The following is a 12,049-nucleotide window of genomic DNA, read 5'->3' as shown; positions in this document are numbered from 1 at the left end:
TTGTGGGTGTTAGCATCTTGTCTCTGTAAAGATCCACAGAGAATGAATTCGCTATTAGAACAGTAGGATTTAAGCATGGACTCCAGCGGCACCATCTTTTCAATTACAGCAGTACAGTATTGTTACTATATATAGCCAAATATTTATTCTACAAATTGTCATATTGGGTGTTAACCAATGGTATGCCTTTGCTTCTCCAGAGTACATGGGAGCAGGTGCGAGTAGGAGGGGTAGACAAAAATGGTCTCCCTCCCCATTCTGCTGCTGGATCCCTCCAATTGTTGGGGTGATGCCCATTAGATACTACTCATTATCTGTTAATGTGAACTCTAATGACTGTTGTGTTATACAACAACAGGAATACTACTTCCTACCCCTTTTCATTATACCCTTTTTCAAAGGTGCGATCAGAAAATACTATTGACTAGGTAGAAGAAAAATCCATGAGAATTTGGTCTTAAGGTTCTTAAAACATATTGTAAAAATTGCGTAGCTTAGCTGGAGACAGATTCAGCTGCCTGTCTTGATCCATCCTTATTAATGAAAAATTGCTCATGAATTCTCAGGAACACTATGTCTTCCTAAAGTTAAGAAATTCAGAGTTGACTTCCTCCCTTTCTGCTTCTGGTGAAAAACCTCGAAGCATATCATTGTGTATCTCCTTGATGGTGAAGCATATTAAGTGTTGTGGCCCTCTGGGGTATGCAGATCTAAAATGAGTGAGTTGGTCAAGTTCTGAGCTCAGATTTTTCAAAGGAAGCATGAGCAGTGCTCAGTGCAAATAACCTGTGGTTGTCCTCCCCTTATTCTCATAGTTACATAGGGATGTTCCCATGTAGGCAATCTTGTTTGCCTGCCATGTTGATTGCTTATGGCTATTTCTTGTCTGAGTGACAGATTTTGATAGATATTGGTCTGCTTCATTCTGAGTGAACGAAACATCCTGCAGTGCTTGCATGTAGCATATATTGCAAGGTGCAGATGTCAACCATGAAACGTGGCAGCTGTTTTTCCAGGCTATATGGGAAAGCAAAGGGTGCTATATCAGGCAACAGATCTAGCCTGAAAAAGCCTGGGGGGTGGTTCCATTTTCTCTGAGTGAAAATACCAGGAAGTTTTCAAAGTGACAAATGGCAGCGCTAGAAGGAAGCACTTGCATGTGTGGTATTTAGTTACAGAGCACCAGCAGACTGCTGACTGAAATCTTGAAGGTGGTCATCTTTGCAGAAAGATTACAGCAAACACACCTACCTCTGTGGAGTCTCAAGTCATGAGACATTTAAAGAGTAGGATTTAGTAATGAGAGTCTTCAAAAATGCATTGGGGACTAGTTAAAATAGATTAAGTTGGTGATGTATACTGTATTGTCAAATTCTCTTGATTTAAGAACTGGCCATAAAGTTGTGGGATGCTTCACCAGGTAACGAAGTATAAAACGCTAGTTACTGAAGATGTTCTAAATGTCTGGCTTCCTTTTCCTACTTTTAAAATTAGTTAATTTCTTAGTTATTGCTATTTATTTATTCAGTGTTTTATTTGTTGTTCAACAGTCTATTAGTTATTGCTATTTATTTATTTATTTATTTATTCTATACCCTGACCTTCTTCCCGAAGGAGTCCAGGGCAGGAGATGGGCCCAAAATTTACAAACAAGTAAAGCATTATAAAGCAGCCAACACATTCTTAAAACAGTTAATGGGGAGCAATAATGAAGAGTATTTAAGGGGGGGAATAAGCATTGCGAAGTTATTCTGCTGTGCCTTTCTGTTTAAGGTGGCTGACAAAAATACACTGACATATTTACTAACATAAATAATGCAAGAAAATGATAAAGCCAATAAATTGTGATTTAAAACAGCAGCCAGAATGTAAGAGCAGATGAGCCCTCCGATAACTTCAGCCATGTTAGCATACCTCCTCGGCCCTTGAGAACTCTTGCACTCTGTCATAGCCAGGGAGAAGCAATCTCTTTCTATGTAAGGGGCCCACTGTAATTCATTCTTTGTTTTCTTTTAAAGGAATAAAAAAATCTGTGACTTACAGCATGAAGAAGATGTACAAAATGTCAAAAGGATGGCTGAGGAAGACATGACACCCAGAGGACTGGACTTTTTGAAAAATCAGCTGATCCTCTTTGTGGCTGAAGGTTATTCCCATTTGACCTGTTGCATCACCTTGCCTTGGAAAATTAAGAATATGCAGAAACATGTTTGTGCTATTTATACACCAACAGTGTTGCACAGACGATAAACACAGGAGGTCACCAGTTTTGGTTTCTTCAAGAAGTGGGTTTCCTTCCTTCCTTGTGTCTGTTAGAACTTTTCCCCCCGCTACCTTTCCAGAGTGACTGTTTCCATATGTGCTGTGTTATGTTACAATCCTTAAAAACAGGAGCCCTGTGTGATCAGGGTTCCCAGTCGTGTGGAGGACTGTAAGCCTGCTCAGCTGAATGTGCTCATCAGATCTTGATGCTCAGGGTAGAGAGGGCAGTGCACATGGCCCTGTGGCCCCTTCATGGATCCCGTTAATGAACTTCTAAATAGGACTCCTACAAAAGTTTATTCTTTTACAAATATATTGTGTGTGTGTATGTCCTTTGAGCATGCAGTTTGTGCTAACCACTCTTCTGCAAGAGCAGCTCGTACTCTTGCATCAATTACTTCACCAAGAACTCTTAAAGGTCTAATCACACAGCTTAAGAACCGTTGAATGGTACTGAATTATTTTCCTCTTGGCCCTCTTTCTGTGTAGAGTTACATGCCAAGTAACTTTGCAAAAGGTCAGCCATTTGTTTTTAAGGCATAGTTGACAGCAGTATAATTCACAGCCAAATATCGGTGGGCAGGTCATATTTCAAAACAAGGTCGGGTTATAGTTGAGCTTCTGGGTCCAATAATGTGTGGGTGTTTAGGTATATAATTAAAGAGTCCTGCTGCACTGCGAGTGCTTTTAATGTCTGCCTGTGGTTAAAATCAGGGAAGAGTTTTCTTACTGGTAATAGACTGTTTCTCCACCCCCACCACTTCTGAATTTTAATTACTGGGGCACAAATGAAGGCAACCAAAGAAAGGGGGTTCAGATAAAAGCATTGACCTTACCACTCATTTCTCTTAGGGCAAAGTGAAAATACGTATTGTTTTTTTGTTGTTGTTGGGGGCTGTATAAATTTGCTTCCCTTCCTACCCACCCACCCCTCCATTTGCTAAAAGTTGCTTTCTTATCCAAACAACTTTTCATAGATGGCTACCACGCAGAAAGGTGTGTTTGGGCTGCAGCTCACATGGTAGTTGCATTTAAAGGCACAGTCAGGAGGAACTAGGGAAATAAAAAGGACAGTTCTGTTAAAGATTATACATGATAAATGGTTATGCATTAGTTCATGTTTGATTTGAAAACTTACAAGAGCTCGGGTTAAAACGTAATTTTAATTTGATTATTTTCCACTCTTTCTCATGGGCTCAAGGCAGGTAAATGTATACAGATGTGTTTTGCAGCCCAGGTGGCACAAGAGCTTGATGACTGATTGTAGAAAAACACACACGAAGGCTTTAAATTCTGATATTAAATACAATGAAAAGCTGTACAAAAATAAGCCATATTTCATTTAAAAATAGTCAGATGAGCTTATTGATGTGCATATTTTGTCTCGGAGAAATGGCAGAGGTTTACTGCATTCTTGATCAATTCTGGAAAAACTTTCTCATATTTTAGTCCTGTTGAAATATAGCGAGGTCTTATGATGGAGAGCTTTACATTTCCAGCTTCCAGGATTATTGTGTTCCCAATCGATTGAAGTAGAACAGATTGCTAACATAGTATGAAACTACATGGGAGAGTTTCTAATGCTGGAAATGCACTGTTGACACTTTTTCTCACAACAAGCTCTTTTGCAAAATCCTGATTACTTTTTGCACTTGAAGGCATCTAAGAAGCAATTTGGGGGCCAATCTCACCCTCTGCATGGATAAGTATCTTATACGGAGTACTACTGAGCAGCTCTAGAAAGTAGCTGTGGCCTTTAATTCAGAATTCAGGAGCTCTTGCAGACTCTTAAATATGTGAGCTTTCTAGATCATTTTACTAAGCAATCTGAAAGCCAAAGATTGCAATCCTGTGTGTGCTTTTCATGTCAGTGCCGTTGATTTTAATGAAGCCTACATAGCATGAACTCTGCCGTAGGATAGCAGCAGATGCATCATACCACATGTAGGGGGCAGACCCATGTTTGAAGTGAGGTGAGAGAAACAATTTAGAAGTTATTCATCCCGTTTGCAGTCTTTTGAGAAACGCTTTGTGTGTCAAATCCCAAAGTGAAGCAGGGTGCCTGGGGGGGGGCGGCTTTGGGGCTTGCCCAAAACAAAATGGGATCCCTCTGACTCTGCACAAGTCAAAAAGGGAAAGCTCTGAAGTGTTTTGTGGCACCTTGGTGATCCAGACATCAAACTCTGCAGACAAGTACCTGTGAAAAGTGAAAAAAATATCTCTGATTTTACCATAGAGAAAACTTTGCGTGGGGCTAATAGGGAAAGGAAGCAACTTTGCAGAACTGAAGAAAATGTCAGGGTCAGGAGAAGGAGGTCCTTTGCGACTGAGGGATCTAGCTTGTAGTCAATGGGAATGATCTTATTAGAAAAGCAGGTTCATTTAGTTCTTCCCACCCCAAAATCAGCTTCAAAAGCCCTTGGAAATTTTGGTTTGAAATTTGACAGGTTTCTTAGATACAGGGGTGCCTCCCCCATGCCTGCAATTTTCAGGCCAGCTGCTCACAAATTGCTAAAACTGTTGACAGCTGCCCTTGTGGAGAAACCTTTGCAGCTTTGCTTCTGAAATTTGGCAGGATTCGTGACCTCAGAACTGGCAAGATTGCCTGATGTATGTTCCACCCCAGAATTTAAAAGTTAAGACATTTCCTTTTTTAAGAAACAAAACAAAAACCAAACTTTAAAACTGTCCTGTAGAAAAGCCCCTGGATCTAACTGCATGTAAATTGGCAGGCTTCCTCCACTCCATTGCTTTGCAGCTTTCATTCACATCTGCCTAAATGAAAATAATTTATAGCTGATACTGTTTTGGAGGTGGTAGAAACAAAATGGACTCATGCGAACTCTCTAGATGAATCAGAAAATCCAAAAAGTGCCTTGAATCAAGGTAGGTGGTTTCCTGAAACCCTGAATTGGGGTCCAAAATAAATGTTGTGGTCAGTGCACACTTCTAGTTCCAATGCTGTGCTTGAGGGACAGCTCAGTGGTAAGATACTTGCATGAAAGTTACATTTGCGGCATGAAAATGTGGAGAGCCACTGCCAGTCAGAGTATGCATTTAGCAACAATTTAAAGTTGCAGTGTCATAAAACACTACACAAAATGCAGAGTAGATAATACTGATGCATCGTGGTCTGGCTTGCACTAGTGGTATAAGGTAATTTCCTGTGTCCTCTTGTGCGAGCCAGCTATATATTTTTGTATTCATTTACTTCTTTCAAAAGAAAGGGCAATTGCATGCTATTGAAAGGTTTCCCGTGCCCTGTGCTAACGAAGGGTTATTTCAGTCTTAAGTGGTTAATGATCAGGAAGGAGAGAATTTCTGCTTGACCTCTTCCAGGAACTTGGCAGCTTCCCTGATAGCAGTTCAGGTCAGTTGCTTAGAGATTTGGCAGTGAAGTGGGAAAGAAAGTTTATGCAGTCTGATCAGCAGATAACCGAGATCCAGAGGATACTGGGAACCAATTTTTCTGGCCCTGCCCTTGCAACATGGTGACCTACAGTATTTAAAAAACTAGTGTAAACATCCAAAGCCAAGAGATGGTAACATTGGAGCCTTACAGATCTGCCTGAGGAGGTTGTTCTAAAGATATGGTGCCACCACTGATAAGACCCTGTTTCATGAACATCTGTCTATCCTCTGATGATACTGAACACAGGAAGGGATGGGCATCAGGAGGAAAGTTTCCAAAGGATCAGGTAGGTTTATGTGGGAGAAGGAGGTTCTTCAGATACCTTGGTCCCAAACCTTAAATGGCGGTATAGAAATATTAGTAATAAATATATATGATTGAAACCAATATGTGAATTGTGTGTGGAAGCCAGTGAAAGCACTTTAAAACAGGTTAGAAGATCTTTAGGCTAGTGTGTTCCACATAAAAATTTAGCTGCTGTGTTCCAAACAGTCTCCAGTAGTAGTCCCACGCACAATGCATTTTTAAAGTCTAACCTGGATATTACCACAACATGCCTTTCATTTTCTAAGAGAGCCCAGAGGTAGCATAAGTTGATGAAAAGCAACACGCAGAACACCCATTGAAAGGCCGGGATCTAACAGTTCCCCAAGCTGTAAACCTCTTCAAGGGGAAGTACAAATTCGCATCAATAGTGAGCAGATACCACTTCCCATACACATTGAGCTGCCTTGTCATTTTTGAGATGACAAAAATGAACCCACCTGTTTGTTACTCATAGGATGTTTTTTTAATCTGAATGAAAGTTGAATGAGCCTTAGCTGGAACTCTGTAGGACACCATAGCACACGGTTGTCAAGCTATAGTGCCAGCACCACTTTCAGGCATATTTGCATCAGGAAGGAATAGGATGCCTAACATACCTGTAGTGCCTTGCAGGCAAGTGAACTGAAGTATCAAAGACCACTGAGAGACTCAGTAGAACTAATGAGGATGAACTCCATCTGCCTTTCTGTCCTTATAGCTCCTCTGGGAGGGTGACCAAGGAAATTTCAGTGTCATATCTAGGTCAGAAACCACACAGCAATGTATTTAAGATACCAAGCAGTATCATCCCAAAGTTTCTGAATCTGAGCCGCTACCACCACAAGTGGAGTACCTTCCCCCAAAAGATTATATGAAGGAAAGATGGCTATTCTCGAATAACTGTGTTCTTGGTGAATTAAATTGTTTGTCATGCACCACTGAAACTCCCTATCTCCCTTTTCCACTCTAACATTGGTGTGTTCTCTCTTCCTTTCTTGATGAAGTGTACCTTCTTTGTGGACATTTATTTCTGTATTTTATATCTGCATTTTGAGAAATGATTGTTTTAAAGCAACACTTTCTCCTTCCTTTTTAAGTTGGTACTTGCAAATACACTGGTGGGGTGGCTAGTGGGTGGTAGGGCAGCACACATACACAAACCAAATCCTTCAGTATGTATTTATGGGAACATTCACACAATTCTGTAAATGCATTTTAGAGGTGTTAGTGTTTATCACAAATTTCGACGGATTTCATGTTTAACAAGGTGTCCCTACATCACTATCACCACCACCCCTGCTCCAAATTTCTTTAAATTCTCAATATTAACATGCAGATATTGGGAATTGATGCAAGAACCTTTTAAAGCAAATGGGTGCTGTGTACCTTCTGGGAGCATTGGCCTATTCTATATAACTGGAAGCAAAACTTACTTTTTATTATTATTAAAGATTTTCTTCATTTACAAAAGTGTGTGCAATGTCTCTCATGGAAGCAAAACTTACTTGTGCTACAACCATTCTTCTTTTTTTAATTGCCCATAAGAGTTTCTCCCATCCCCACTAAACCAAATGTTAATATATAAGCAATACACAGTCTTATTTGAGTGTTCCTGAAAAGTACCCAAGCATGCCACTCTTAAGCTGTTTATTGTGACAAGAGCCTCTGTGAGCATCGGCTTACTTCATCATGCAAGATGGCAGATGGTATAGTGAAGGGTAAGCGAAAGATTCTTGGATACACTAAATTTACTTTGCTGGAGTATCAAAGCATAAGTACTCTGACTATTGTAATTGGAAAGACAACTACGTTGTTGTGCTGGAGGTATTTTTCAATAGTTTATAAATAGGTTTTTCTTTCGGAAGTGTGAACAGATGCGCACATAACATCTCATCTGTATATTTTTTATATCCAAGTATACTTTACCCTTTTTCACATACCCTTTTTCATAAGGTAGGCAAAACAAGACAGTTGGGGGGAAAGTGTAGATTTGAGATGGACCGATCACACTAAAGACCAGTTTAAGAAGTTTACTTAAGTTGCCACTTTAGGAGACACCACCCTCCTGAAAAATATGGGCCAGAGCATTAGAAGTAACTTGATCAGATTAGGAGGAGGCTGGAGGTTAACCCCTCTGCCTCGGTAAAGAGCTTTGTTGCCTTCAACTTGAAACTTGCTAGCTGAGAAAAAGCAAATGCTACGTTCCAGAGACCAAAACGAAAAAAGTTACCGACACAGTTCAACAGCTAATTAAGCATTTTATATGCAGCAGATGTTCTGTGTAAAGCCAGAGCCCAGCATGACAATGGCAGAGTCTCTTACACATTACAGGTGCTTTATTATGGAGCTTGGCTGTAACCTGAGTCGGTTTTATTTCTCTGACGTGGCTAAAGTATATAATGCATCTTTGGGCAAGGTTTTTGGAGAATTTGTTTGTGTACAAAAACAAACAGGCCATTACATACAGTTGAGAGAGGTTGTTTTTTAAAAGTCAGTTGTGCATTCCCTGCAAATATTGTAGCCTGTACAGTAAATCTTGTATGAGTCAGGACATAAGAAAGTTTTCCCTTTTAGCAGGGACAGTCTTGAAAGTCTTTTTTTTTTCAATTCTCTGTAAATCATTCACGTCTCTTGTGGATTTTTTTTAAATAAAAATAAAAAAAAGAAGTAAACCTACCTTTCCTCTGGAGCCTACAGACCTTCGATCTATTTAGGTTTTGGCACAGAGCCACAAGTGAATCATGGGCTATAGTAGTCGATGTTGTGAGTGGCTCCTATTTTTGTTAATAGAAAACACCCTGTTCAGTTGTAATGCCAAAGAAAACCCCATTCAGAAAAGTCTTTCTTCTAGACAAGTGTGCAGACATGGGAGAGATTATACAGTGTGACAAGGATATGGAGAAAAGTGTGGTTTGTTCCATTAGGAGTCCCTCTAAAATATGGAAATGAACATTTACCACAGAACTTTAATGTTAGATAAGTGCATACTTAATTTTGTTCACTTCTAAAAACTTACATCATGCTGACCACTTTTGTATTCTCTCTGTTCTTTCCTTTTGTGCTCTTCTGTGTTCACTTTTTTAGATTTAGTACCCAAATTGCTGCTTCCTAGCAATCTTGTGTGTCTTGCTCTTCGTCTTCTATAGCTCATAGTCTAGCCAACATGCTGCTCTCCAGATATTGTTCATAGAATCATAGAGTTGGAAGGGACAATGAGGATCATCAAGTCCTATACCCTGCAGTGAAGGAATCTTGAATCTCAAATCCACGCCCCTGGGATTAAGAGTCTCATGCTCTACCAGCTGAGCCAACTTCCATCAGCTCCAGCCAATGGGCCAAGATGATGGGAGTTGTACTCTTAACACATCTGGAAGGTACCACATTAGATAACCCTGCTTCAGTAAATAGCCTTAACTGATTCTGGTGCTTGGTAGCTGCTCTTTCCTTCCTCCTTAGCACTATCAAAGTGTTTGTATCCATTCAATTAAAGCAAGCAAGCACAGGCTTCTGCCCTTGGGAACTTGCAGCCTGAAGTGAAGGCCTCTGGTCCTTACTTCCCCAGCATCATGTGAGAATACTCATATCCCCATGGCTTAGTATATGGTGTAATTTCATCCATCTTACCTAAAGATGAACCAGAGTCAAATGAGCGACAGCACTCAAATTCTGGCTCACCTCTCCACACTTAATAAAGGATATTATATAAGAAGGGCAAATCCAGCCACTTTATAAGAAGGTAGGAGAACATTGGGATTCTTCAGCAGTGAGCAAGACGGAGAGATGGCTGTGAGTTAACTTTAAGATGCCATAGGAATAGAGAAAATATTCTGGATCCAGGCCATTTGTTGGCAAGCAGACACCCGAGAATCTCATCAGATGGGACTTCACTTTGGCAGCTACTATTAAAAGACCATTGTGAATGAGTCACCAAATGTTGAAAGTGTCAAGTGACCAGTCAGGATATTGGGCGATGGCTGAAAGTGTCTATGAATAACCTGGTTGTTTGAATTCACCCACTGATTCTGTCTTTAGGATGAACTCTGCTGCTTGCATTTTTCTCCACAGCCTTTTGAAACTACCCTTCACCCAGTTTTCTAGCTGACCAACCCTAGCAGTTCAGCGTTGTGCTAGAATTATAACACAGACTGCATTCGGATGAATTCTGTTCTGCTGTGCTTTGTACAGAATTGGTGAGCTACTTTGGAGACAATGCAAGCTTGAGAAATAGAACAACAAACTTTGGAAAGATTTATTGTTCTCCACTTGCTCAGTCCCCCCCCCCATCTAATTTGCCCCCAAGGCAATATATGGAGCATAATTGCATGGCATGTTGTTCCAGGATGTTAGATATCTGACTCCTCAAGTATCCAGTGTTATATTTAGACTATCCTGAAGCTGAAACCCAGCTGCGGGCTCCTTTTTTGAACCTTGTTGCATATGTCTGTTTAGTGCTCCTCTGCTTTATGAATTAGTCCAGTATACGGAATGCCAGCTGGTCCTGCAGTATAACAGAATAACTGCAAGTGATAATCAGCTAGCTGCTGTGCTGTATCATTTGACCTGGGCAGGAGGGATACTCATGCCTGTAGTGCATTTTCGTCATTTGATGTGTGAATGTGCCATCAGTTAGAATACAATGTTATTTGGAGTCTTAGTAACTGGTAATTGGACAGAGAGGGAGGTCTGAACGGGAGGGGCACTCAGATCTCCCATTCACCCTAATGTCCTACTACACTGCCTGTGCAAATATCCATGCCTGCAGATAAGCAAGAAGGGAGAAAACAGGGATTTAGTAAGCCCTGTTGGGACCCTCCATGTATGGGTGTAACTCGCTCAGTGTTTTTCAGTTGGGTCAGTTTGCACACACGGTAGTCAATATTATCAGGCATTGAATCAGCTGCTCTCTCAGTATACTTACATAACCTAATCCTATAATATTTAATGCTTGAAGGTTGACAAAATATACTTGAGGTGCTCAGTCTTTTGGGGCCAGGGGGCACATTTTGAAAGCTAAGGAATTCTGCGGGCCACCAAAAAATACCAGTTTCACAGAAGAAACACTGGCCCCCACCTGTACTACATGGGGCAGCCCATATGTCCCTCCATCTTTCTTTAGACTGAGATCTGTTTTATTCAGGTTTTGCAACAATGACATCTATGGAACCACAGAGCTGGAAGGCCTTCCCTGTGATAGGGCCCACTATATGGAATGGATTCCCATAGGAACCCCTCCTTCCATACTGTGGGCGCTGGGCAAAACCTGCCTGATTTACTATTGATTGAAGTTCCAGATGGGTAGCCGTGTTGGTCTGCCATAGTCAAAACAAAAAAATGATTGAAGATTATTGTTTATGCTGACATTGCTTAAGGATTTAACATCATTTTTAAAATCTTGTTGATTTTTGTTGTTGTTAATGTGTTAAAATAATGTTGATAAATAGATAGACATGTTGGCACATTTTTATCCATTTATCCATTTAATTTTAATTGTTTTAAACTATTTTTTTGTTGATAATTTTCATATTTGTGGTAAACTGCTTGGAGGTTTTACTGCAATCAAGTGATATGCACATTTTGTTAAATAAAGATTTTGTTATAATATTGTGATTATCATATGCCTCCTTCTGGCAACTCCTGCAGCCAAGCTGGCACCAAACACATTGCTCTCCTTTCCTTTGGTCCACATAAGTGAGGCCAAGAGGGGGTCTTGTTGTCTGGGCAGCCCGGGTCGACCCTACACACTGCCCAGGCTTGCACCTCAGGGATGTCACTTCAGTGTTGCGAGCGCAGCACTTTAATTTCACACACACACCCCGAGGCACACTCCACTGTCTCTCGAGACAGACAATGCCAACATTTCCCCCCTCTGAACTGCTTCACGGGTAGAACAGCTGTACAGAAAACAAACTACAGTTTGAAGTACAAGTTAAATGCTAGGATATCATGTTTATGTTGTGCAGAGATGAAGTATTTTTCATTCTTAATTTTTAATACACAGTTACTTTTAATGTGCGGTTATTGATTTTAAAACTTAGCAACAAAATCCATACAGATATTAACTGCTTTGTT

At 40.5% G+C, this 12,049-nt stretch overlaps 1 protein-coding gene across 6 annotated transcripts in view; it reads left to right on the top strand.

Moving 5' to 3' along the window:
- The window catches only part of TAMM41 (TAM41 mitochondrial translocator assembly and maintenance homolog), a 148,121-nt gene extending 140,671 nt beyond the window's left edge, over positions 1 to 7,450 (top strand). For all 6 annotated transcript variants that reach the window (XM_079967334.1, XM_079967331.1, XM_079967332.1 and 3 more), the window contains one exon: positions 2,019 to 7,450. In XM_079967334.1, the coding sequence (XP_079823460.1) occupies positions 2,019 to 2,092 (74 nt within the window). In that variant the 3' untranslated portion in view covers positions 2,093 to 7,450. The remainder of the gene's footprint in view (positions 1 to 2,018) is intronic.
- The last annotated feature ends 4,599 nt before the right edge of the window (positions 7,451 to 12,049 follow it).

The sequence above is a fragment of the Podarcis cretensis genome (assembly GCF_951804945.1).
Source record: "Podarcis cretensis genome assembly, chromosome: 2".
In the NCBI taxonomy this organism is placed as follows: Eukaryota; Metazoa; Chordata; class Lepidosauria; order Squamata; family Lacertidae; genus Podarcis; species Podarcis cretensis.
This window is presented reverse-complemented; position numbering and strand designations above follow the sequence as displayed.